Genomic DNA, 23,160 nt, shown 5'->3' on the forward strand with positions numbered 1-23,160 from the left:
CAATGCCTGTGTCCTACAGTAGCCCAAATCCTTGCCCAAGGAAGCAATTTTCCCACAAAATCTAAAATCCTTTTTCATTCAGCAATTTGTACCCTCTCCTGACTCACAGGTGTGATTTTATTTGCTTAGGCATTTTTATTGCTACCAGACCTTGACCTTTTTCAAATGATAAGGTTTCTAACTGCCCACTTCTCTCCCCAAATCATGCCTGAGACCTAATGTTCCTTGATATTACATGCTGTTATTATCATCCCTTATTGATTGGCTGTCTGTTGTCATCCGTAAGTCCATAAATCCTCCTTTATAAATTAAGTGCAGTCAGCTCTGCTTTCACAGTGACTAGCAGAAATATTTAAAATGCAAGACAACCAGGAAGGACCTGTTCATCTGCAAGTAATTCCTGATTACTCATTGGAAAATGAAAATAGCTGAAAACCTGGACAATTAATGTTTGCTTTAATTAGTCTATTTAATAAAATAACAATAAATTTGGAAGCACTTAAAATGACGAATACTGCTATTAATAATCTCCTATTACTACTAACTGCGACTGCCTCATTTTAATCCCGGTGCATTTGAGTTCTGTGCAGGGCAGAAGGAAGCAGATCTCAACCTAATGGAGAAGGGCTTTGAGGCCTTAGGATTTGGCTTTATTCCATTGGTGTTGGGGAGCCATTAAAGGTTTAAGAGCTGTGAGTGACATGCTTGAAATGCCATATTAGGAAGATGAAGCTGTTGGAGTGTGCAGGGATGGGAGGGAAGTGGAGAACTCCAGAGACAAAAGAACAGTCATTTGCATTGAAGTGATGAATCCCTCCAACTCTGACAACGAGGGACAAGGGGTAATACATTCGGTGCCTTATGGTTTTCAAAATGGATTTGAGCCTACAACCCCTTGTGTGTCTCCAAACACCCTGTCCAAAGAGTAGGGCTGACTCACACTGCTCCTCCCCCACTGCTTCCTGCACAACAGCACAGGTGTGAAAACAGGTGACCCTCTTCAAGTTGCTTGCAGTTTCAAGGATAGAGCAGGGTGGTTTTATTTCAGTCATTTATGCATAAAGAGAGCAGATGTAAGCTTGCTCCAATTCAGCTGGTCTGAAATTGCGTGGCTCACAAATGGCAGAGTCACCATTGCAACCCAGTCTTTGCAGTCAAGACCATTGTTTTCTGGGGACATTAGCAGCCTCTCATGTCCTCAGGAACTGAGAGGTCATTTCCCCATTGGGGTGGATGGGGACACCTGGACTGTCCTGCCAGAGTGTGGAGCTCAGGCAGAGGTGACAACTGTACAAGAGGGCCCTCACCGCTATATAAAGGAATCTTCCTGATGGGGAAACTTATTGCTAGGTACACTTTGGCTAGGTGGAAGGATTTGTTCTCATGTGGGTGAGAATCTGACCTCAATTAGCGTTTTGTGCAAATAATGGTTCATAATAGCTCTCTCTCAACTATTTATGAGCAAAGGTTTCTGAAAATGCCACATATGCAGATCTCCCATGGACCGCTCAGTTTTTGTAACTGGGGTATCTGCTTTGCCTGGGTGCTTTTTGTTTTAAGATTTTTTTTATTTATGCATATAAGAACTAGGGTACAGGCCAGAGGTGTGGGGGGGTGAGGATTCACCAGAGACAGAGTAGGGAACAGAACAGGCAGGCTGTCTGAAATACACTGCTGAGGGGAGCAGTGGGTGAGTCAGGAGAGGTCTGCTGTGCCATGAGGGTAGTTCCCTGGCTGGGGATTGAACTCATGCTGCAGTGGCTGTGGGTAGCTGCATAGGTTGCATCTTAACCCTTTGCGCCACCAGGGAAACCCCTGCCTGAATGCTTGAGGCTGATGTTGGAATTTAGAGCCCCTACCCCATGCGTCTCGGGCAGTCAGTGCATTGGCCATAATTCTCATCTTTGCTCACTCCAGGAATTTCTTCTTTGTCTTCTTGAATGTGTCCTTGTATGTGCTCAATACCAGCCTTCAGCTCCCCTCCTCACCTCGGTACAGGCTCAGAAAATACTGTGTGTTTAGTCTCAAAGAGAACATATCTTTGGTCCCAGAAAGGGCCCTTTCCTGGGAGTCCACCTAGGCCTGATTCTTAATATCGATATTTACTACTTATCTGCCTTCAAGAAACACACTTAACCTTTCTGAGCTGCAATTTTTTCATTTGTGAAATTGAGACATTTGTACCTGCCCCTGACTACTTTAAGGGTCATTGTGAAGAGAAAATGAGACAATACATGAGGAAAAGCTTTGAAAATGCTGTGCTATCACTCAGAGGCCAGCATTGCTATGTCTTTCTCCTCTTGCTGTGACAGTGACCAGTATGCACTACGGTGTTACAGTGTTTCTGCCTGGCAGTTGTACAGAAAGAGATCCCTGCTAATAATAATCAAACAGACATTTAAGAATTGATGTGAGCACCTACTGTGTGCTCGATGTAGTGTGAGGCACCTGGAAGTAAGGGTAGAGATGCCTGGCACATTTTCAAACTCAGGGACTTGCAGCTGATTCTGGAGGTCAGACCAACACTGTGAAACAGTAGTGAGAACTCAAATAGAAACCAGCCTCTTTCACCCACTTCATATCCTCCTCTTATTCACAAGATCGTTGCTACTTACATGCTTTAAAGACCAGCAGTCCAGATACTCAGAAGATGATGCCATGAATGTGAAATCCATCCTCACGACAGGCTTTGCTGGGATCGGCCTGGCAGGACAACATCAGGGCACTAAGTTTGCAGCTGGCCATGCTGGTTAGGAAAGGCTCCAGCAGACCTAAAATAACTCGCTTAAACAAAATGGAGGTGTGCTCCCATCTTTGCCACACTAGCAACAGTGCCACAGTCACCAGAGAAGCAGCTTCCTTCTGTTTGCGTTGCTATCATTAGCGTCTGCCTCATGATCACAAGCTGGCTACTGCAGTGCCAGCTGTCATGTCCACATTCTAGAAAGCAAGGAGGAAGAAGGCACAGGGATGTGGCCGTGCCCAAGTATGCGAGTATGCCCACTTCTAAGGCCTTTTTGTAGCAGTCCCATCTGCCTCTGACTTCCACTTGCAACTCATGGAATGTCTCTGCTGGAGAAGCTGCAAAGGTGGGCATCTACAGATACACTTCTGTCTATTGTTGCGGAAGGAAGGGGATGGAAGTGGAGGGCAGCTAGCAGTTTCTACCTCACTTTCTGTGCTGATGCCAACTGAACAGTCAAGCCTAGGGCACAAAAAATTTCTAGTTATAAAATTGTGGAACAGTCTGTCTCACACCATGTGACATCCAACTCGCCTCATGAGCCCACATGATGGTCCATGTAGGATTTAGCAGAAACTGTAAACACACAGTGTCTCTGGGCCCCCTCACCCTCAGAACTCAATCTCTGTGGATCGGTCTAGGCAACAGCCAGACCTGCTAGTTTGTAGTAGGAACCCTTCTCGGTGCGCTCGAGGCCCCACCGCTCTTAGCACCGATTGTTGAGAAAGCCTGCAGGACCAAGTTGGTCCTTGAAGCTGAAAAGGAAATCATTAAAATGCCTCTATATTAACAGAAAAAGAGTAACTCATAAACTTAATTATTTGTCAGCCGAACTTGGAAAATGATCAGAAGATACAGAAACATAATCTGCAATCTGGAGAGACCAGGGCTGGAAATACTTGGCCTCAGGAAGAATAAAGCTACAGTCCAACCAACCTAATTTTTCCTTTTCCATTCAGCCAGTGGCAAGCTTGATCCATCAGGGGAAATGATACGTAATCTATCTCGACTTTTAATAAGGCTCTTTGGATTTGGGGAAAGCTGGTATGACTCCTACTCCATTAGGTGGGTGTGTGACGTGTTTCACTGTGGATCTCACAGAACTTACAAAGGGTACAGTGGCCCTGGTATAAAGTGAAGGCAGAAAGGCAATTCTTGGCATCAGGGTGCAAACAGAGAAACAGGAATGCCCTTTGCCTGGGCAGAGAGGGAGTGCCTGGTGCTCCTGGAGCTCATATTTTTCCTCACTAATGTATTCTCGTCAAGGAGGCTCTTGAAGGAAGATAAGCAAGTTATTCTTGCTTATCTAGAGTTTAACACAGTGGGACATTGATCCCTGAAGAGATCTGAACCCACTGTTCACCTGTCACAAATTCCATTTTTCTTTTTGATTCCATTTTATTAGAAATACAGCAAACATCTGGTAGATAAACGTGTCTACATTGGTTCTTTGTGAGTCCTCAGCATGGATGCGTACCTTGGATATTCAGATTATTTTAATCTAAACTTTCTAGCTTCTCTGATTTTGCATGACCCTTTCATACTTTGTTCACCATTAGCTTATCCACCATGCCTGTTTAATAAGTTCTATGAGTCGTGCCTTCCTGACCTTTTCTGCTCTAGGCAGTTTTAAATGCAAATATTAACTTTTAGATTGAGCATCAGAACTTGAATAGTGTTCCAGCCAAGTGAACTTTGCAAGACAAGAGAGAAAAGGTGTCTCTGTCATGGCGGCTGTGACCTAGAATCCCAATATACTTGGAACCCGCTTGTCAGATTTCCATTGTGATTACTAAATTGAAATGGAAAATGATTTAAATTTACTGGAGAATTTCTTTCAAATGCCTCTAGAAATCAATATGCTTTTGGTTTCAAGTGGGAAAAGTCATAGAGTAAAAGTTCTGCGTAACTAAATGCCCAATATAATTGCAAGCATTTTTCTTACTGCCAATATCTACTTCAGCACCTTTCTAATCACTTTGTCTGTGAGGGAAGTACTATAGTCATCTGAAGCAATCAGCAGTGCAGATCCCACATAGATTCAGTGTTTGGTTCCCACATTCAGTTTTTGTTAAAAATTGTTCAACTAACCATGAAAGACTCATGAAGAAATAATGTGAGTATGAAGTCCTCAGGTGAGCCTAGGTGTGGAGTCCTCTACTCCATCAGAATATGAAATGTCACAGATGAAGTTTAAATCTCCCAGCATGCCAGTGCAAATACAGAGAACTTCTTAAATGTACCCATTAATATGCAGATGTTGTTTTTTCTATAAAGGGTTCAAGACAAATTATACTATAAATCATCATTTTGAGCACATCATGATTTTATTTTTTCCTGGTTTTATTCCTTTGTCATTTTTCTTCTTGTAACAGGTATTTTTTTTTGCACTCTAATGATTAATTCTGGGTTCAGAACATTACCTTCTAATGAAAAAGAAATATTTCACATTTAAAAAGAAATGGAAAAAACATTTGGTTATCCACATTTCTAAAACATTAGTAAAAGCTCCTAAATGTTCACTTGGGCTTTGAAAGGTTTTCTAAAGTAAGGATTATAAATGAACTCTGTTTGCAAACTCCATTCTTATCTCCTCTTGGGAAATTCTCAATGTGGCATAAATGACACTGCACAAAAGATTTGTTTCTCAATCCTTAAGACTTCCTAGGTCTCAGACTGCACCTACAGAATCAGATACTCCAAATTCTCTCAGAATCACCTAAAACACTAAGTAAGTACTGAATGAAATGATATAGCTGTCCCATTAGGTTGGACTTAATTTGGTCTTTTAGAACTTTCAGGAAAGGGAAGAATATGAACTTGCATTTTAGCAGAAGCCTCTATCTAGCAGTATGCATTATCATGTACTATGCATTTACACTCATCACCTTCCTTCCTTCATCCTCTAGCAGTAGGGTGAGATAGGCATCATTGTCCCTATTTTACAGAAGAAAGCAGATGCTAGGGAAGAAATTAATTTCTCAAGGTCACATAGCTAGAAAATGCTAGATTTGTGATTTTCTTTTTTCATTCTGCATATATCAAACATGGACAAAAATCACTGCCAGATTTTCAACGTAGTTTTCATGTGAAATAGAAAAGAAGTGAAGTATCTTCTTACCTACTTACATGTTCACATGGCAGGTGAGTTTGCAGTAGTTTGTGGACATTTTTTACAGCAATTCACAGTAAGAAAAGTTTTATTTTGAAACCCAGTGCATGCATGCACATGCACGCGCGCACACACACACACATACACACACCTGAAACAAAGTTTCCTGGAACAGCTATTATTCGTGCAGTATGTGATGTGGTATTTTTTATTCCAAGGTTTCATTCTTTCAAACATGCTAACTGGGCTCTGACTGCTACATTGATTTCTTGGTCTTCTAAATGCATTTGTGACTTGAAAAATTACTGAATTTGAGGAATACAGGGTATTTGGTTGGATTCATCTGGCATCCCTTTCACAAAAGGTTTCCACTGCTTGTAGGATCCATCAGGATCAGGGTTGAAGAAGTCTTCCCAAGAGAACTACTGAAGCCAACAGTAAGACTAAATGGAAGTTAGGCTGAGAATATCACAAGGCTTGCCTTTGGGGGTTGGAAAAGGTAACATGGTTGAAACCAAAACTGAAAGATAAGAGACATAAACCAAATACTACCTTTGGATTCACATAAGCAATCATGTGACCATAGGAAGGGGAGACTTCAAATACCAAGAGTTACCGTGAAAAGATTTGGAAGAAGATGGTTAGTTGAGTTCAGATCCAAGGAGTGCCGAGACCATAATCCTAATCTCTATCTTGTAGATGACAGATTTTCAAATCAATCAGATCATAACGTCACAGTGTCGTGTTTTGGCTAGAAGCCACTTGAGGCACTAAGGCAACTCCATGTGCCTTTCCACGAGAGACAATGAGAGAATCAAGGTTTCTCAGAGGGAACTGACCAGGATAGGCAGTGCCTATAAATTCTGTTGTATGGGAAAATGGAAAAGAAACAGGATGGTTATTTGACCTATGGTAGTAAAGCCTAGCTGGATATTTTTTGTGATTTTTTTCAAATAGTCTAACAACTATATGTGCAAGAAAGAATTTACCCAGGAGATAGACGGATCTGTGGCAGAAATTGCAAAAGGAAAGGTTTTAGTTCAACATAAGTAAAACCCCTTTTACGTTGTACAACAGATTTTCAAGTTGACTTAGAGATCAGGAAAACTGTCCCAGATGTTATGCCAGCAATTGCTGAGTGGCCACCCTCTGGGGCTGGCCAGAAATTCCATGGTGAATGGCATGACCTAGGAGGGTCCCTACAATTCCTTCTTCTCCAGCCTGCAGAACGGTCTGGACATCATCGGAGGACCATTTATATGGCCTTTGCCTCTATAGTGCTTCCTAAAAGAAGCTTTCTTCATAAAACTCTGGTTTTACAGGACAAAACCATGATACTGAGTTGAGCATCCATGCCCTGGCACATGCTCAGGTTATAATACACTTCCTGCTGCATTTTCACCTGGAAATTTCCACTTACGCATTTGGTTCCAGGAACTCTCTCCTCCACAAAGTCTCCCCTAAGGGAATCCATTCAGACTTTCATTATAGCACTTACTACATAGAATTAATGTTAGCTTCCCCAACCAGACTTTGAGGTTCATAAGGTGGAGACCTTCACCTAGATTCATACATAAACACAAAGAAAGGACCTAGTCAGATAGCAGGAGGCTCCTATGTACTGTAAATATATATGTATGCATGCATGAATACATGTCTAATTGTACATTCACACACTCATCTATGTGTATACATGTGTGTAAGTGCACATCCAAACATGCATACACATATAAATGTGTCTATGTGTCTAGACATACATAAAAATAGCTTTATATACATACACACTCACGATTATGCATATAGATGCATGCATGCATGCATGTGTGCATATACATGCAATATATGTGTATGCAGAACATAGACATGTGAACCTTGTTACCAGAGATAAAATTGGCTTCTCCAAATGTAAGTGAAACTGTGAAACCAAGTAGGAAGTCTTCTGGTAAATTATAATAATACATATAAATTGAATTAGGACATTTTACTATATCATCATTCTGTAGTCTTATATCACAGTATTTCTAAGGAAGAAAGGAGATAAAAAGTTTACAATCTAATTGCAATATTGTTTACAGTAGAGAGCCATTAGATTGTATTTTAAAAAGAGAAGACTTAGGGTTTTTGTAAACATATTAATATGTGTGTGTATGTATACATATGTATGTATATAAACATTAGAGCTAAAATACAAAGCTTGATTATCAAAAACTATCAAGAAAGAAAATAAAGCATCACATGGTGAGGCACACACAGCCATACACAGAGAAATATCAATAACATATAATTTTAAAATATGTTTGTATATATACATAATGTGACAGAACTGAAGCCAAATTTATTGATTATATCAATAAATATAACAGACATAAATTAGCTTGTTAGAAAAAAGATCTCCAGGCTGGCTAACAAAGCAATATCTAGTACTATGCTGTAAAGAAGAGATTTATAAAAGATTGAGATTTAGAAAGGTATGAAGTAAAAGGATGGACAGAAAATACAGAGACAAATATGAATAAAACAGACAGCAGCATCATAATCATGATATCTGACCAGTAGAATTTATCTGAAAATAAATCATTTAAAAAGGGAAAGGAGAACATTTTATAAAGCTAAAAGCTACACTTCATAATGAAGAAATAACACTCATCATTTATATATGTAGTACCATAGTAACAACTTTCATAAAGCAGAAACTATAGGAGAAACAAATAAAAGGAGACATTAATATGCCTCTCTCAATCTAAGACAAATATAAACAAAAGGTAAAATCAGTAAAAATGTAGAATACCTAAACAAAACAATGAATAATGTAGAATTTATATACCAACTCTGAACCCTGGTAATAGAGAATACACCTTCACAGTGCACAGGAAACATTTATAAGAATTGATCATGCCTTAGGGCACAAAACATCCCAAACAATTCCAGAGAATGCAAAGATGTATCAAAGCAGAAGGTTACAAACTAGTTTCACTTTCTGCATATTGATACAAAAAAATTAAACAAAATCCAACAGCACATGAAAAAATAATAGCTCATATCCAAGTAGGCTTTTATTCCAAAATGCAGTTTTGACATTTGCCAATATTCAAAAGTCCTCCATAGTAAAAATGTATAATAAATAGAAATAGATGTTTACTCACTATGGTAAACTATGTGTGTGCCCCAAACCCCAAGTCCATTTTCTCCATTTATTTGATGGAGGAGCTCTGTAAGTGTCCCTGCTGTGGTCTAAAGTTCTGTTGCCCTGTCTCCTCCTATAAATGTGTATTCCCAAACAGTAGACAAATGAAAGTAATGAGAGACATAAGGACTGAAAAGGAAGTGATAAAACTATCTGTACTTGCAGATAATAAGATTCATTATCTGGAAACTCCAAAAGAGTCAATGAAAGAGCTACTATAAACAAGAGAACTTATCAAACTAGCAAGTTATAAAATCAGCATGTAAAAACAACTGACTTCACAGCAAGAAGTTATGTTCAGAGAAAAAAAGCTGCTTATAGTAGCAGAATAACATTAGAATAGAATAGAAAAGGGGGAGGAAGAAAGAAAAGAAACCTGAAGATAAACTTAAGAAATCACCAAAATCTGTGAAGAAAGCTATAAATGTTCCCTGGCATCATAAAAGTAGGCATAAACAAACAGATGTACATACCATGTGCTTGCATAAGAAGACTTACGTCACAATGTTAGTGCTCCCTGTGTTAATTTGCAAATGTCTCATGATTGAAATAAAAATAGTATCAGGTATTTTCTGGACCTTGGAAAGTTAATTTTAAAGGAACAAATAAGCTGGGGAACCCTGAAAGAGAAGAAGCAAAGAGAGTGGGCTAACCCTTTAGGTATTAAAACATATTGTAAAGCTCTATATTTAAAACAGTGAGGTCTTGGTGCTTGAGTGAATGATGAATAGAAAAGAACAGGAAACCCAGGATGGACCCAATTACATATGGAAATTTAGTGTATTAGAAGAGTACACAACCATACAAATAGAGTATTATATAGCTGTAAGAAAGGAAGGAGAATATTTCTAATACTATAGACCTATATCGACAAGGAAATAGAAAGTATGGAAATAGAAAGTAGGCTTCTCATTGACTTTGAAATCATGAAAATGTAAAACCAAATTAATTTGAAAACTCAAAAAAACTGAAACACATGAACATAACTACATTGAGTTGGTGGAATAGCCAAAATGAAAGTATTTATTTCAAGTAACTTTAAAACATAAAAAATTGACTATATATCCTTGGGAGTATATACTTCTAAACACAAAAACTTTTTTTTAAAAAAGACTCAAGAACTATTTCAACAGTCATTTTGGTGGTAGTAATGTTGGGTTTATTTCTAAGACAATTATATTGTGAGATAAAACAAATAAGTAAGTTGATGACATTGGGATGAGATTTTTGGCAGACTTGAAACTCTAAATTTGAATTGGTAGCATGATGGTTTTATCTTTAAGAAAAGGATTTCTGCAAAAAGGTGTAGAAATAAGAACCAACCCATTAGCTTTGAGCTTCCCAATTAACCACAAGAATAAATAGGCTTTCTTGTATAAGTGGATGGGTAGAAGCAGACAGTGTGGACAATGAGCCTGAGTCATTCCACAAAGCAAAGTTTTCAAACAGAACTGAGGATATGTCAGAAAAATTTAAGACCTGACTTGAAGAGGGTCCCGCTAACTAAAGAGGGGAAAATATGAAAATCAATAATCACAACAACTTCAGTGGACTGAAATGCTTCAGACACATTTCAGTTCACGGATTCATAACAATACACTTTTAGAAAGCCCCACTGACACACTAGGGAAACTGTTAAATCTGAACTTAAATCTAAAGCTTCCCAATCAAAAAGCTCAAGATCTTTAGTAAGAAACTTGACCTCGATTGGGTAACATAACTTTTTCAATATCTGGTTCTATTGAGAACAAGGCTTTTAATGATAACCTCCTCAAATATTTGAAAGTTACTACTGTCAAAGTATTTGCACAAGTAAATGATCACAAATGCCTGAAGATTATTTATTGCTCTCCCCCCCACCACCATTGAGAGAAACTTCCCTCTTGCTATTAACCAAAACGCAGATAATTCAATCTCTTTAAATTATACTTTAAGGGTGCAATGTTTCTTTAGGTTAACAGCTCTTCCTTTTATTTCTTTGACAAATGTAATGTTGAATGGGGTTTTGTGATAATGTGAGTGGATTTGGATTCTGATCAAGTGTTTTTCGTATAAAGTATTTCAAAATAATGGACATTTCTATAGATCTGCACAGATACTGCTGCCAGTCTTAATTTTTCTTTAGAGTTCAAACACAGACTCCTTTAGAATTATAAAATTGATTATATAGCATTAGTGAAAAATGTTTAACTCCTTAACAAAGTTGATTTTTTGCTTTGAATCCATCCATGCACTTTACACTCATCAGTATAGCTCTCTATTACTTTTGAAGTGTCATTTAAATAAGCAATTTTGATGCCAATAACAACCATCAATAGATCTTCAAAATGAGATCCATTTACCCAAAATTATAAGAACATTGCTTGTTAAGTTAATACTCTTGAAAATCCCTTCTTTTGGACAGCTGATAGACTTCAATTTGAAATTGAAACAGGAGAGTTCCAATTTTTTATTTATACTGTTAGAAAATAAATGGATGACATGTCAGATGACCCAGAGACAAACTTAGCCCAGGTCATTAAATCAAAGAATTGTCCATTGCAGATTGATGAGAACCAATGTGACTAACTATACCTGAGTACAACAGCATCTTGATTCACTCAAAAGAAATTCTTTTGTTAAAAGTGGTACTCTGATTCCATTTCTTTTACAAAGCAAAAAACCAACACAACTATCTTGTCTTGGGTTTTATTAGATGCATCATTCTGATAACGGCATTTAATGAGGAGTTCAGGTCCACAGACCACTTCTTACAGAGGAGACCTCCATGAATACAACAATGGATTTCTTGAATCACAGCCTTTCATATTGAGTTTGTTATATAAAGTCTTTTACCTTTCTGTTGGCAATGGTATAGAAATTACACATTTGTTCTCTTGTATTTTATTTATTCCCACGTGTCCATTTAATTTTGACCATTTCATCCCTTGCGCTTGTCTGGTTTGTGTTATACTGTGGCGTCTGGTCCAAATCATTTCTTCTGGGTATCATGCCCTCTCCCAGTGTTGATACCTGGCCTGTTGAGGACTCATAGCTGTGACTTTCCCAGGAATTGCTCACTGCCATGGGGACCTGCCTCACCCAAAGTAACTCCACTCCCACAAGTCAACCTGTGGCCATGACTAATTGCCATGGACATGGAAATGCCTGTCTCTGTCCCTTAGTTTGAATCAACTCAAGGACACAGCCTGTGGGATCAACTGAGGCCTCACTCACTGCTGTCTGACAGAGCAGCCCTTCTTCTGCCCAGTGCTGGCCTCTCATTTCCATAGAGATATGTCCACTTAACACCAATAAAGCTTATATGTTAGTGGCTTTATAGCCAAAGTCCATTTCTCGGGCACCCAGTCTAAGACAGGAATGTCTTTTGCAACATAAATAATGTCATAAGGATTTCTTTTGAGACATCCAACCAAGTGCAGTTAACATCGTTACCACCAGTTGACAATGGAAGCATTTTGATTTAATCATCTTCTATACTAAGTTTGTGGGTCATCTCCATGTCAGCCATGCAGCTTCTAACAGCATATTCAAAAGTAGTACCTTTCCTATTTCCTGTGCTTCATTGCTCCCAGACACATTGCTGACAGTTTCTATGCTGCCTGGCAGTTTGAGTGATTCTGCAATTGCAGAAGGAATTTTGGCTATAGCTAGTAAATGCAGGACATTGTAACTAGCTCCTTGTACTCAATCTGATGCAGTTGTAACAAACTCATAAATACCTGTCCTTATTTTTGTCCCTGCAGAAAATTTTCCTACTTTTAATCTTTTTTTCCTGTAAGATCAATGCTTTCAGGAAAGGTGCTGACATAATTTACCTGGCATCATTGCTTCAGCTGATTCCTTTTCCATCAAACTCTAAATAGAGGCTGAAAAAGGAGATTATCAGAACATACATTTCTGAATTTTGGATCATCCCCATTATAGTCCCTGGGTGGAAGATATACCTGGTATACCTGATGACTGTTCCGTAATCAAAAGTTGTTATTGTGGTGAGAAATACTTTGCTATAAATGTAAAATTACATTAATAATATTGCCATAAATAATTTTAATAATTATTTATATATTTAAATACAAAATACATTGGGTAGACTGTAGGTCTTAATGACTTCGAGAATCAACGTCTCAATGTTTTGAATGTACTCATGCTTAAGAATGTTTTAAAATAAATCAAGTTGAAATATCAAAAAAATGAAGCATGGAGCAAGGCAGTATTGACACATTCATTTTTATTTGATTAAAGGATTAAAATTCTGAAAAATTTATTACATAAATTATTAATCACATAATCTCTGCTCTAAAATATTTCAAAAAATTTAAATCAATTATTTGAAACTGTAAATCCCTATAGTCGTCTGTAATGAATAGGCTTCATTATGCACCGTATTATTTTAAAACTTTAATTTCAAAAAACAATGATTCAATTTGAAATTCCATCAGTGATCAAATCTTGCTGAATTAACATTGCTAGCCAGGAAGAAAGGAAGGGAAAGGAGATTTATTTAATCATTCATGTTTTATTGGGAAACAATGCCAGAAAATAATCATAAGCATGATCACACATGCCCTCTCTATCTAACCAGATGGAAATGTTAGCAATTTAATTGGGAAAAAAATATATACTCTCACACTGAGCAACAACAAAAATTCACGAATGAAATGTCACTTGCAACTAGGATAGAACACAGGTTGATAGAACATGGGCTAGTGTCTTTATCAGAGAGCTCTGTATGGTCTGGCCACTCTAAGGCCTCTCTGCCCCAGGCAGTACACGGAATGTGCATAATAGTGACTAGATTCAGAAAGTTTTCAAAACAAATCATGTGCCAGTGTTTCATTTTTAAAATACAATGTTTAAAGCAGCTGTGAGTTCACAGAAAAACTGAACAGAGCATGCAGAGCTCTCCCATAGTTCCCCTACATCACCATCATTTATCAGAATGGAACATTTATTATAAGCAGTGGACAGCATTGACACTTTACCCAGAATCTATAGTTTACAGTAAGATTCACTCGGCGTTATACATGCTGTGGGTTTGGGAAAATGCATAAGGACAGGTATTCACCATTATAACATCATAGTTTTGTTAGCATGTGCCTGAGAAATAACCCAAGGATCCAAAACTATTATGGGATGTGTGGTCTAAAAGCATTCTGACCATTTTGTATGCACAAAGGGAAAGGAAGCAGACTGTTAGTGTGAAAGATTTTTAATAAAGTTGGTGTACATAGAAAAAGAAGAAAGGATTTCAAATAATAGTTTTCCAATAAAACTCAAAAAATTACCATCTCCTCATGGCCAAATTCTCAACCAAACTGGTTTGGCTGAAAGTGGAGCTAATGAGACCCAAGAGTTTGCTACAAGTCTAAGGTACCTTCTGGCAAAGAACCACAAGAAAGAGGTTGGCCAAGTCCCAGAGAGCTGGGACAGAAGAGACTCAAAACTCACCACATACCCCACACCATATACCCCAACAGGAGGTCAGGAATAGGGCACCACTGTCCCCTTCAAGGACCAGGAGCAACCTCCCATGTGTCTCTCACCCATGTGTGTTTTTCCAGTATCCCTTCCAAATGTCTACACATGTTTCTCTTCCACATGTCTTGTCCAAGTACATGGGTCCCCTCTCCAAGTGTCTCCCCTTCTACTTATATATCTACCCTACCCCTTCCCAGCTGCCTCCCATCCAGGATATTCAGTTTATGGCATGCTGGGACTTGTAATCCAAGGCAACTGCATACAAGTGGGGGATGGGGGGAAGTGGCACCCATTCAGTGCGCCCCTTCATGGAGATATATCTATAACAATTTCTCTGCCCTAAAAGTTCCCTGTGCTCTACTTATTCACACCTCCTCCCCACTCCTGACAGCCAAGCTCTTTTTCTATCTTCATAGTTTTCCTTTTCTAGAATATCATCTAGTTGAACTACATTGTCTAGTTTAACTACATAGTCTTTTTAGATTGGCTTTCATTTAACAGTATGAAATGTATGTGTGGTTTTCAACAGTCACTTCAACAAGCTGTTGAGTGACAGTAAACAGTGACTACTATCCTGAAAAACTGACAGACACCAGCCCAAGTGTACCCCATCAAATGCACCTAGGCAGGACTACTCTGCCCTGGGTATCTCCTCTTTGCCATTCCAGGAAATCACATCTTCAGGTATAAGAAACAGTCATTGCTTTGCCTGCTTGCAAATGTCTCCATGACAGATAAAACTTGTATCTGAAACTTCTCTTGTGGTTTTCCTTTCAAACTTGATAGTCGTTAGGTATTGAGTGCTGGGTGCATCAAACAGGGCTCCTGTCCTTGGCTGACAGAATTGAGACACTGTCAAATGGGTTTAAGCTGTGGCAAATTTAAGACTGAGAATACCCTAGATCTGTGCTGGGGGAATTATCTAGTGAAAATGGATTTTTTTTTTGAACAATGAAAACCACAAAAGAACATAAACCTGTCACTTTACCAGGCCTCGTCAAGGTCTACAGTTAAGGGTATAGAAAGATGGCACTCTAAATGCTAATTATCTGGGGAGAAAATGTCCCTGGAGGCTTTATTCAGAGCAATAGGAGGCCACTGCTTCCTTCAGAGACCTGTGTGAGAACTAAAACCCAGCTCTGTGAGTAGTCCTCTCTCAGAGACAGTCCTCCCGTCTTCAAATGTGGCAGAGCCACAACTGCTCCTGCAAGTGAACCCAGTCAGAGGATATACTGCAGGCTGTAGGTCTTTCTCTCACTTGAGGGAAATTTTAAGTTCACTGTACACAAATTTAAGTCACTTCTAATGATAAAAGTTGGTGGGGGGGGGGAGCCAAAGAATCTGAGAATAAAAGAAAATTGAGAAGAATTGCTGATATATATATTTTTTTAATGAAGTCCAGCGTGGGCAAGAGAAAAGGAATCTGAAACTTCAGAAACTCCATCCTGTGACATTGGGGTAGAGATGCCCAAAGGTCAAGACATCCAAAAGATCAGACTCCATGAGCTTTGGTGTGAGGATGGCAGGCCGGATCCTCTGTCACATGGTTTGGTGCCATCCCAGGAAGAGACAAAAGGAAGCAATTGCTCTCTTAACTGGGTCAGCGAGGGAGTCAGTCCTGGTGTTTGTTTCTGACACCATGGAGAGTGCCAAGAGGCACTAACTTTAGGATGAAAGGCCAGAAGCAGGCAAGAACACACCTTGCGAAATGACTACTACATAGCACCCAACCAAAGCAAAGATGCCCATGTCTTCTTGGAATGGTGGGAAATTATTGCTGATTTTATTGATGCAAAACACCTTTTTGTGGTCTTATTTTAGTGAACCTAACTGTTTTTGTTGGAAAGTTTCATAGCATATCAGAGTCACTAATTGGGCTCATGAAACCCCAGAACTAAACCATTAAACCCACAAAGGATGAGAGGCCCTCTTCCAACCCCGAGAATGTGGGGTCTAGGAGAAAAAGCCAAAATATTTTTTAGTCTTTCCCACTAGCTCCTTATATTTTTTCCCCTTTCTGTTTTCCTCCTCTTTCTCCTACATCCTCTTCTCTACCCTGTTTCTTTCTGTAGAGACTGTCCCTGGTTATCAATTGATACATAATAAATGTAGGGTTTAAGAAAACAGCCCTTATATTCTATCTAGTTTTATATCAGGGGTTATGCTGAGAGGGGCTGGAATGTGTGGTACCTGGTGGCATGTGGGGGTCGCTCATTCACTTACCAAATGGGATGGGCATGGATCTAAAAGATCTATATGAATTCCTTTAACATTTTTCATATTGCAGATTTGAAGTAATAAATTCACTCCATTTTTGTCTTTCTAAACATGTTTTTCTCTTGCCTTCATGTTCAAAGATATTTTCACAGGCTGCAGAATTCTGGAATGATAGATTTTTCTATTGGTTACTTTAAAGATAACTGCTTCATTATCCTCTGGGTCTTGTAATTTATGATCAGAAGGCTACTATATTTCTCACATTTATATCTCTGTATGTACTTCAGTCATTTTTGTGTATTTGCAGTATCCAAACATTCCATACCCCCATGCTAGCCCACATTCCCTGTAGCAATTCATTAAGTAAAAATTAAAATCAACAAGCAACTATAAACCAGAGATACACTATGGGGGGAGGGGAGAAGGGAGTAGGATCAAAACAAGGGTGGTGGGAATTGTATGGGGACTATAACCAAGGTGAAAATGCATATATTGTGCAAAAATGAACAACGATGTAAAAAATATGTAAAATTTGGGCTTCCCCTGGTGGTGCAGGCAGTTGAGCGATGCACTGTGAAGCTGTCCGCAGCCTCTGCAGCGCTGGTTCAATCCCAGCCAGCCAGTGAGGGTCCCACATGGTGCAGCAGACCTCTCCTGTCTCGCCCGCTGCTCCCCTCAGCAGTGCATTTTGTCAGTCTGCCTGTTCTGTTCCCTGCTCTGTCTCTGGTGAATCCTCTCACCCTCCCACGCATCTGGCCTGTACCCTGATTCTTGTATAAATAAATAAATCTTTAAAAATATATATAAAAAATTTAAAACATTAAAAAAAAAGAATCAGTTGGATTTCCTTTACCCAGTTCTGTGATATCTTCTCCTGTGCTCTGTACAAATGAGCCAATACCACAGTCACCCTCCTTGGGGATGTCCAGCTTTCTTTATATTTCAGACTGCTTGGTTGCCCTGTGATCTCAGCTTCATGTGAGCTCAAGAAAAGTTATGATTTTATAGTTTATTCAGTCTTTTCCTGTCCTTTGGTATACATTATGTTCTCTCCAGCTTTCTGCATCTTAGACACAGCAATCCCTGTAGTCATTTTTAATCCACAAATATTGCATAGTTGTTGAGTGGGAAGTAGGACAGTTTTCTTGGTGACTTATGGAGGGAAGTGTCAAGGGATATCATAGCCGAAGTCAAGAGCAGATTGGAAAAGAGAACATGGAAGAGTAGACTTGAGGGACTTGGATAAATGTTACATTATTTTCATCTCTGCATAATGAGATGAGTTTTTGAGAAAAAGAACAATGAAAGATATTGTAATTTTTAACAGAACTGTGTTCTGTCTTCATGTGCTCTGTGCCAGGAGGCCCTTGTCTTTGTTTTTGTTGTTGTTTTGTTTCATTTTTTGCCTTGAACCAAATGATCTTTCGGGCTTCTGTGTCTTACTTTTGAAATAGGATTCTAAAGAACCTTTAGGACCTTTCTTTTCACCTGCAGAAAACTTGATAGTAGAGCCAGTGGGCTAATCCTCTTTTCATAGACCGCTAGGGTTATCATCCTTTAAAAGCTTGTCATGTCACATCACTGTGTTTTTTTTTTTTTCAAGACACTTTTAATTCCCCATTGCCTAACATGTACATTATCAACCACTGTGTTTGACCTATGAGGCAGCCCCCAAAATAACCCCCGACTTACTAAGCCCTCTCCCCAATATACCCCATGCCCAGCCATGCTCACCTTTTGCCAGGTTTTGTCTTTACTCAATGTGTTTCCCCAGATGGGGATGCCTTCCTCAAGGTCTTCCTCTCTTCAGTGGTTGGCCCTTTCTTCCAGACCTCACCAGGTGTCTCCTGATCAAAGCTTGCCATACTTTCCTAGGGCAAAGCTGGTTAGTTACTGCTCCAGAGAGTAGTTTGTCTGTTTACAACAACCTCAGTTTTTCTCCCAGTATGTGAATTCCTTGAAGACAGGCCATTTGCAAATATATAATTGGGCTTAATAGCTGTTCAGTAAAAGAAAGAAATAAACAGAGAAAAAAATTTTAATGCTTGCCTTTATGACAGACAAAGAAAAATTCAGTCTCCAAATGGATAAACAACAATACATATGGGAAGGGGATTTTTTTTTCCATGTAAAGGATAATTTGACTTGAAGCACAGTGGTATATAATGGGAGATGGATTTCTAGATGAAACATTGCCTTGATCACAAGTACTGGGTAATTGAAAAAGAAATCAGAGAAAGCTTTTGTTTGCTATCCATCTTGGGATCCCTAGGAAAGGCTCGCTTGTGGAATGAGAAGATCCATTCACTTTTCTGCCTATGCCTTAAAGAATTCTCCAACAGAAAATGAGAAATAGCCCAATTTTTTTTTCTTTGTAATGCCACTATTTGCTTCCAAAAACATTCATCACACTCCCCTGTTCTCAGTGCTGTAATTGCCAGTGAATCCTTAAGTGGTAGCTAAGGATTTCTTTTTCATCTCTTCTCCCTACTGTGCCTCCTACTGGTGGTTTTGCTGTCCTTTATGATTGCCTTGGAACAGTGCCTACAGCGCCCCCACAGAATGTACAGACGGAAGCTGTGAATTCCACGACCATTCAGTTCCTGTGGAAGCCTCCCCCTCAGCAGTTCATCAATGGCATCAACCAGGGATACAAGGTATGTGAGCTTCATGGAGAGCCTCCAGGGGCCTGTCTTGGTATGTCATGTCTTATGATTCAGTTAGGAGGCTAGCCACCCCTCATTTCACCAAGAACCCATTGCTTCTAGTTATAGAGCATTTGGCCTTGGTGGGGTCACAATTTATGCAAGGTCTTATAGCTACTGTTCTGAAACTCAATACTGCTTATCAAGAAGATGGCTCATATAAACAGAAAAATTTCTAATGAGAAAGGCTGTTCATTTAAAAATTACCATTGAGAGAACTATCTCAGTTGATTGGAAATAGTATTTATACAAATCACTTCTTCCTGGAAAGGAGTCCTCTCAGAACACAGACTTAGAACAGAGGGTACTGGATGCAACTATAATATTTCTATCAAGTAAGGATATTTATCCCTTCCCCTTCTCTACTTCAGGGAGAGTTCTGTTAATAGAACTGAGACCAGCTGAATCAGGATAACTACATGAACTAAATTAAGGACACAGACACATTCCCACAATCCAGAATCCTCTGTTCTTACAGCTACTGGAATATGTTACCTTCATAGATGTTTTTGGATGCAATTTCCAAAAGTAGAGCTTATCTTAACTTTTAGATCAAGTTCTGGATGGGCTTGGGAGTCCATCTTAATTTTACTTACAACATATTCATTAATCTTCTACAATGACAGCTAAACTCAGGAAAGATTTTTTTTTTTTAGGAAAGATATTTATAGAGAATTTTATATTTAGAGACTATTATTTCTTCAGAGACGTGGGTTTTTTTTCCCCATTTGGAGTCAACTTGCTGAAACACTTGTTTTTCGCTAGAAATTTACCCTTTTCTTTTCCCCCAGCAGTATCTATATTCAAAAGCTTTTTTGAAAGAAAATCATATTGATCAAGGTGATTCCTGTTCTTGACTTCCCTGTCAAGTTTCATTGACAAGACCACATTCATTCCATGGCTTAGTTGTTGGCTTGATCTATAGAAATATACTTTATGTCCTGTGGCATGTTAACTTACAGACCTAATTAACTCTGGAAATGTTGAGTGTCAAAGGAATTAAAAGTCACACTTACATATAATGTTATCAAAACAGTTAAACAACTTCCCTTGGAACATATATACATGCTATATTTCTTTAAAATTCAAATCAATTCCTAAAATTCTTATTAGAAAACTAGTGTGATATAAATTATAAATAATTACAATTGTTTCCATTGTATCAAGAACTTTTTATGGAGTCAGAGCATGTGCCTAGCAGGAGAAATATATGTATTTATGTTTCATTGTACTGATTCAGTTGAATAGAAGATGATAAATATATATTCTAGTATATGTTTAAGTGAAGAGAAAGTAAAAATTTGAAGGTGCATGTATTATCCCAATGAATAAAGTAGATTTTATTTATGTATGCATATATAATATATATAAAAATACATTTTGTGTTCCATAATCTGAGATAACTTTCAAATTCAATGTTTACATGAGATCATTAAATGTAGGATTTATGGGGTTTCTTAGTTATAACTTTGCTTTCTCTGAGCGCATATTGATTGCAAAAGAAAATTCTGATCAAGACTGAGAGTGAAAAAATGCAACTAACAAAATGTCTTTTACAACCTGTCCATCCAGCTTCTAGCATGGCCAGAAGATGCCCCTGAGGTTATCACTGTAGTCACCATTGCTCCTGATTTCCATGGAGTCCACCATGGGTTCATAACTAACTTGAAGAAGTTTACTGCTTACTTCACATCAGTTCTGTGTTTCACCACTCCAGGGGATGGGCCTCCAAGCACTCCTCAGCTCATCTGGACTCATGAAGACAGTGAGTATTTATCTGCCATGTGTCATATCAATAGTCATGAGTCAGCTGTTAAATAAGAATGGACTGCTGGTATACCCAGCACTGAGGGCAGAGATGGTCATTAGGGAACTCCATATTCTCAGCATTCTCAGCATTCTACTTGCCCTACAGAGATGAGTCACTAGAAAACATAAATAACATTTGGTCCATGGAATATGAAAGGAAGCCTGGCTAGAGGAAAGCAGGAAGGCGAGAAAGAGCACCTGGTCCTGGCCATGTGGTCAATCTTCGGTTTTTGCTGGGCTTCTCTGCCCATGCTCCTCAGGCCCTCCCCATGCATTTTACCTGGGTCATCCTGAGCCCCTCAACTTTCGATTATCTGCATCTGCTCAATTCAAACCGGCCCCTTCCCTGTTCTCAGGCCAACTGACACTTCTGGAAAACATTAGCTAATGAAATTTTTCTCAAAAAAATTATCACAGATGTTCACATGGGTTGATGTACAAGGAGGTTCATTACAAATATCTGTAATTGAAAAAAAATGCAAAGTGTTCAAATGTTCCAAAGGGGGATAATTGAAAAAAATATGGTATGGCAAAATGCTAAATATTCTGGAATTAGTGAAAAAGTTTTGAGAGAAAATGATGATGATCTAATATTAAGTGGAAAAAAATGTTGTCCCAAACTATATGAGCTCTAAATTCTATAAAAATATACTTATGTCAAATTATGAGCTGAGGAAAGTCCTTGAAGGGAATATACCACAATTTTGAATTATCAACTCACTGTGGTATGTTTGTAGGTATTTTTGTATTTTTCTGTATATTGTCACTTCTACAATAAATATGCACTCCCTTTATAAGGAGAATTAAAACTATTATAAGTTATTTTTTTGAAGTTTCCAGGGCTGCCACTTGTCTTTCTTCCAGCTTCTTCCTCCCTATCTCAGCCAAACTGGTGTAGTCGGCCTCTCACTTGCCTGTTTGGTGGTGTGGTCCATCACTCTTCTCTGCCTGCTCCCTCAGCTTCCCTCTCCTCTCTGCAAATAGCATTGTGGAAGTCAAGGCCATCTAAAATGAGTTGCCTCTCTTTCCCTTCCATTCAGTTACCCTGTGTTCTCACCCCATCCTTCTCCTTTGCTTCTCAAAGGATGAATAGACTAACCTTCCCTGAGCCCACAAATATCTTCAGGTCTCCCTCACCCACAGGTAGCAATTCCCCAACTGTGCTGCTCCATCCAGTGACTTAGCTCATTTCCTTTAGTATAAATGACTAGTCTGACCTCCTCCATAACCTCTTCACTACCTATAACCCTGACAGACTGATTTTCATTCCAGCATTCCACTGTCACCACCTTGCCACTGACTCAAAGTTGATGTCAAATAGGTGACACAGGGAAAATACGATGTGCATTTCTTGGTGTTCCGAGACTACCTAACTTCCTCTAATAGAAAAATTAAATGAAAGTAACCCTGCTACTATTGAGTAACCCCATAAGTTCTTCCCAGACTCACCTTTGATTAGTTATATGTTTTTTGTTTAACTGAATTTTTATTGACAGTATTACAGAATCATATGCAGTTATGAGAAGTTATTCAGAGATTCCATTATAATATGCCCAGATTCCCAGTAGTAGCATTTGCAAAAGTATAGTATATCACAGCCAGGATATTTACATTTGTTCTGATTTACATTTTCCCAGTTTTACTTGTTCTGGGGTGTTTGTGTGTGTGTGTGTGTGTGTGTGTGTGTGTGTGTGTGTGTGTGTATTTAGATCTATACGATTTATCGCATGGTAGGTTTGTGTCTCAGCTACCAGAGTCAAGATACTGAATGGTTCCAACACCATAAAGATCCTTCTTTTATGGTCATACCCAGTACCATCTATTTCTTCCTAATATATATTCTCTTATTTCTACTGTCTTATTGCAGTGGCTAGAATTTCTAGTACTATGCTGAATAAGAGTAAGGAAA

At 38.7% G+C, this 23,160-nt stretch overlaps 1 protein-coding gene across 3 annotated transcripts in view; it reads left to right on the forward strand.

Moving 5' to 3' along the window:
* SDK1 (sidekick cell adhesion molecule 1) overlaps positions 1–23,160 on the forward strand; it is a 714,488-nt gene that overhangs the window by 552,188 nt on the left and 139,140 nt on the right. For all 3 annotated transcript variants that reach the window (XR_008551224.1, XM_054693671.1, XM_054693672.1), the window contains exons 18-19: positions 19,279–19,394; positions 21,015–21,207. Coding sequence is in view for 2 of the 3 variants with exons in the window: in XM_054693671.1 (XP_054549646.1) it covers positions 19,279–19,394; positions 21,015–21,207 (309 nt within the window). In the remaining variant the exon portion in view is untranslated. The remainder of the gene's footprint in view (positions 1–19,278; positions 19,395–21,014; positions 21,208–23,160) is intronic.

Source organism: Talpa occidentalis, unplaced genomic scaffold, assembly GCF_014898055.3.
Source record: "Talpa occidentalis isolate TD23 unplaced genomic scaffold, MPIMG_talOcc4v2.1 talOcc4.12, whole genome shotgun sequence".
Taxonomy (NCBI): Eukaryota; Metazoa; Chordata; class Mammalia; order Eulipotyphla; family Talpidae; genus Talpa; species Talpa occidentalis.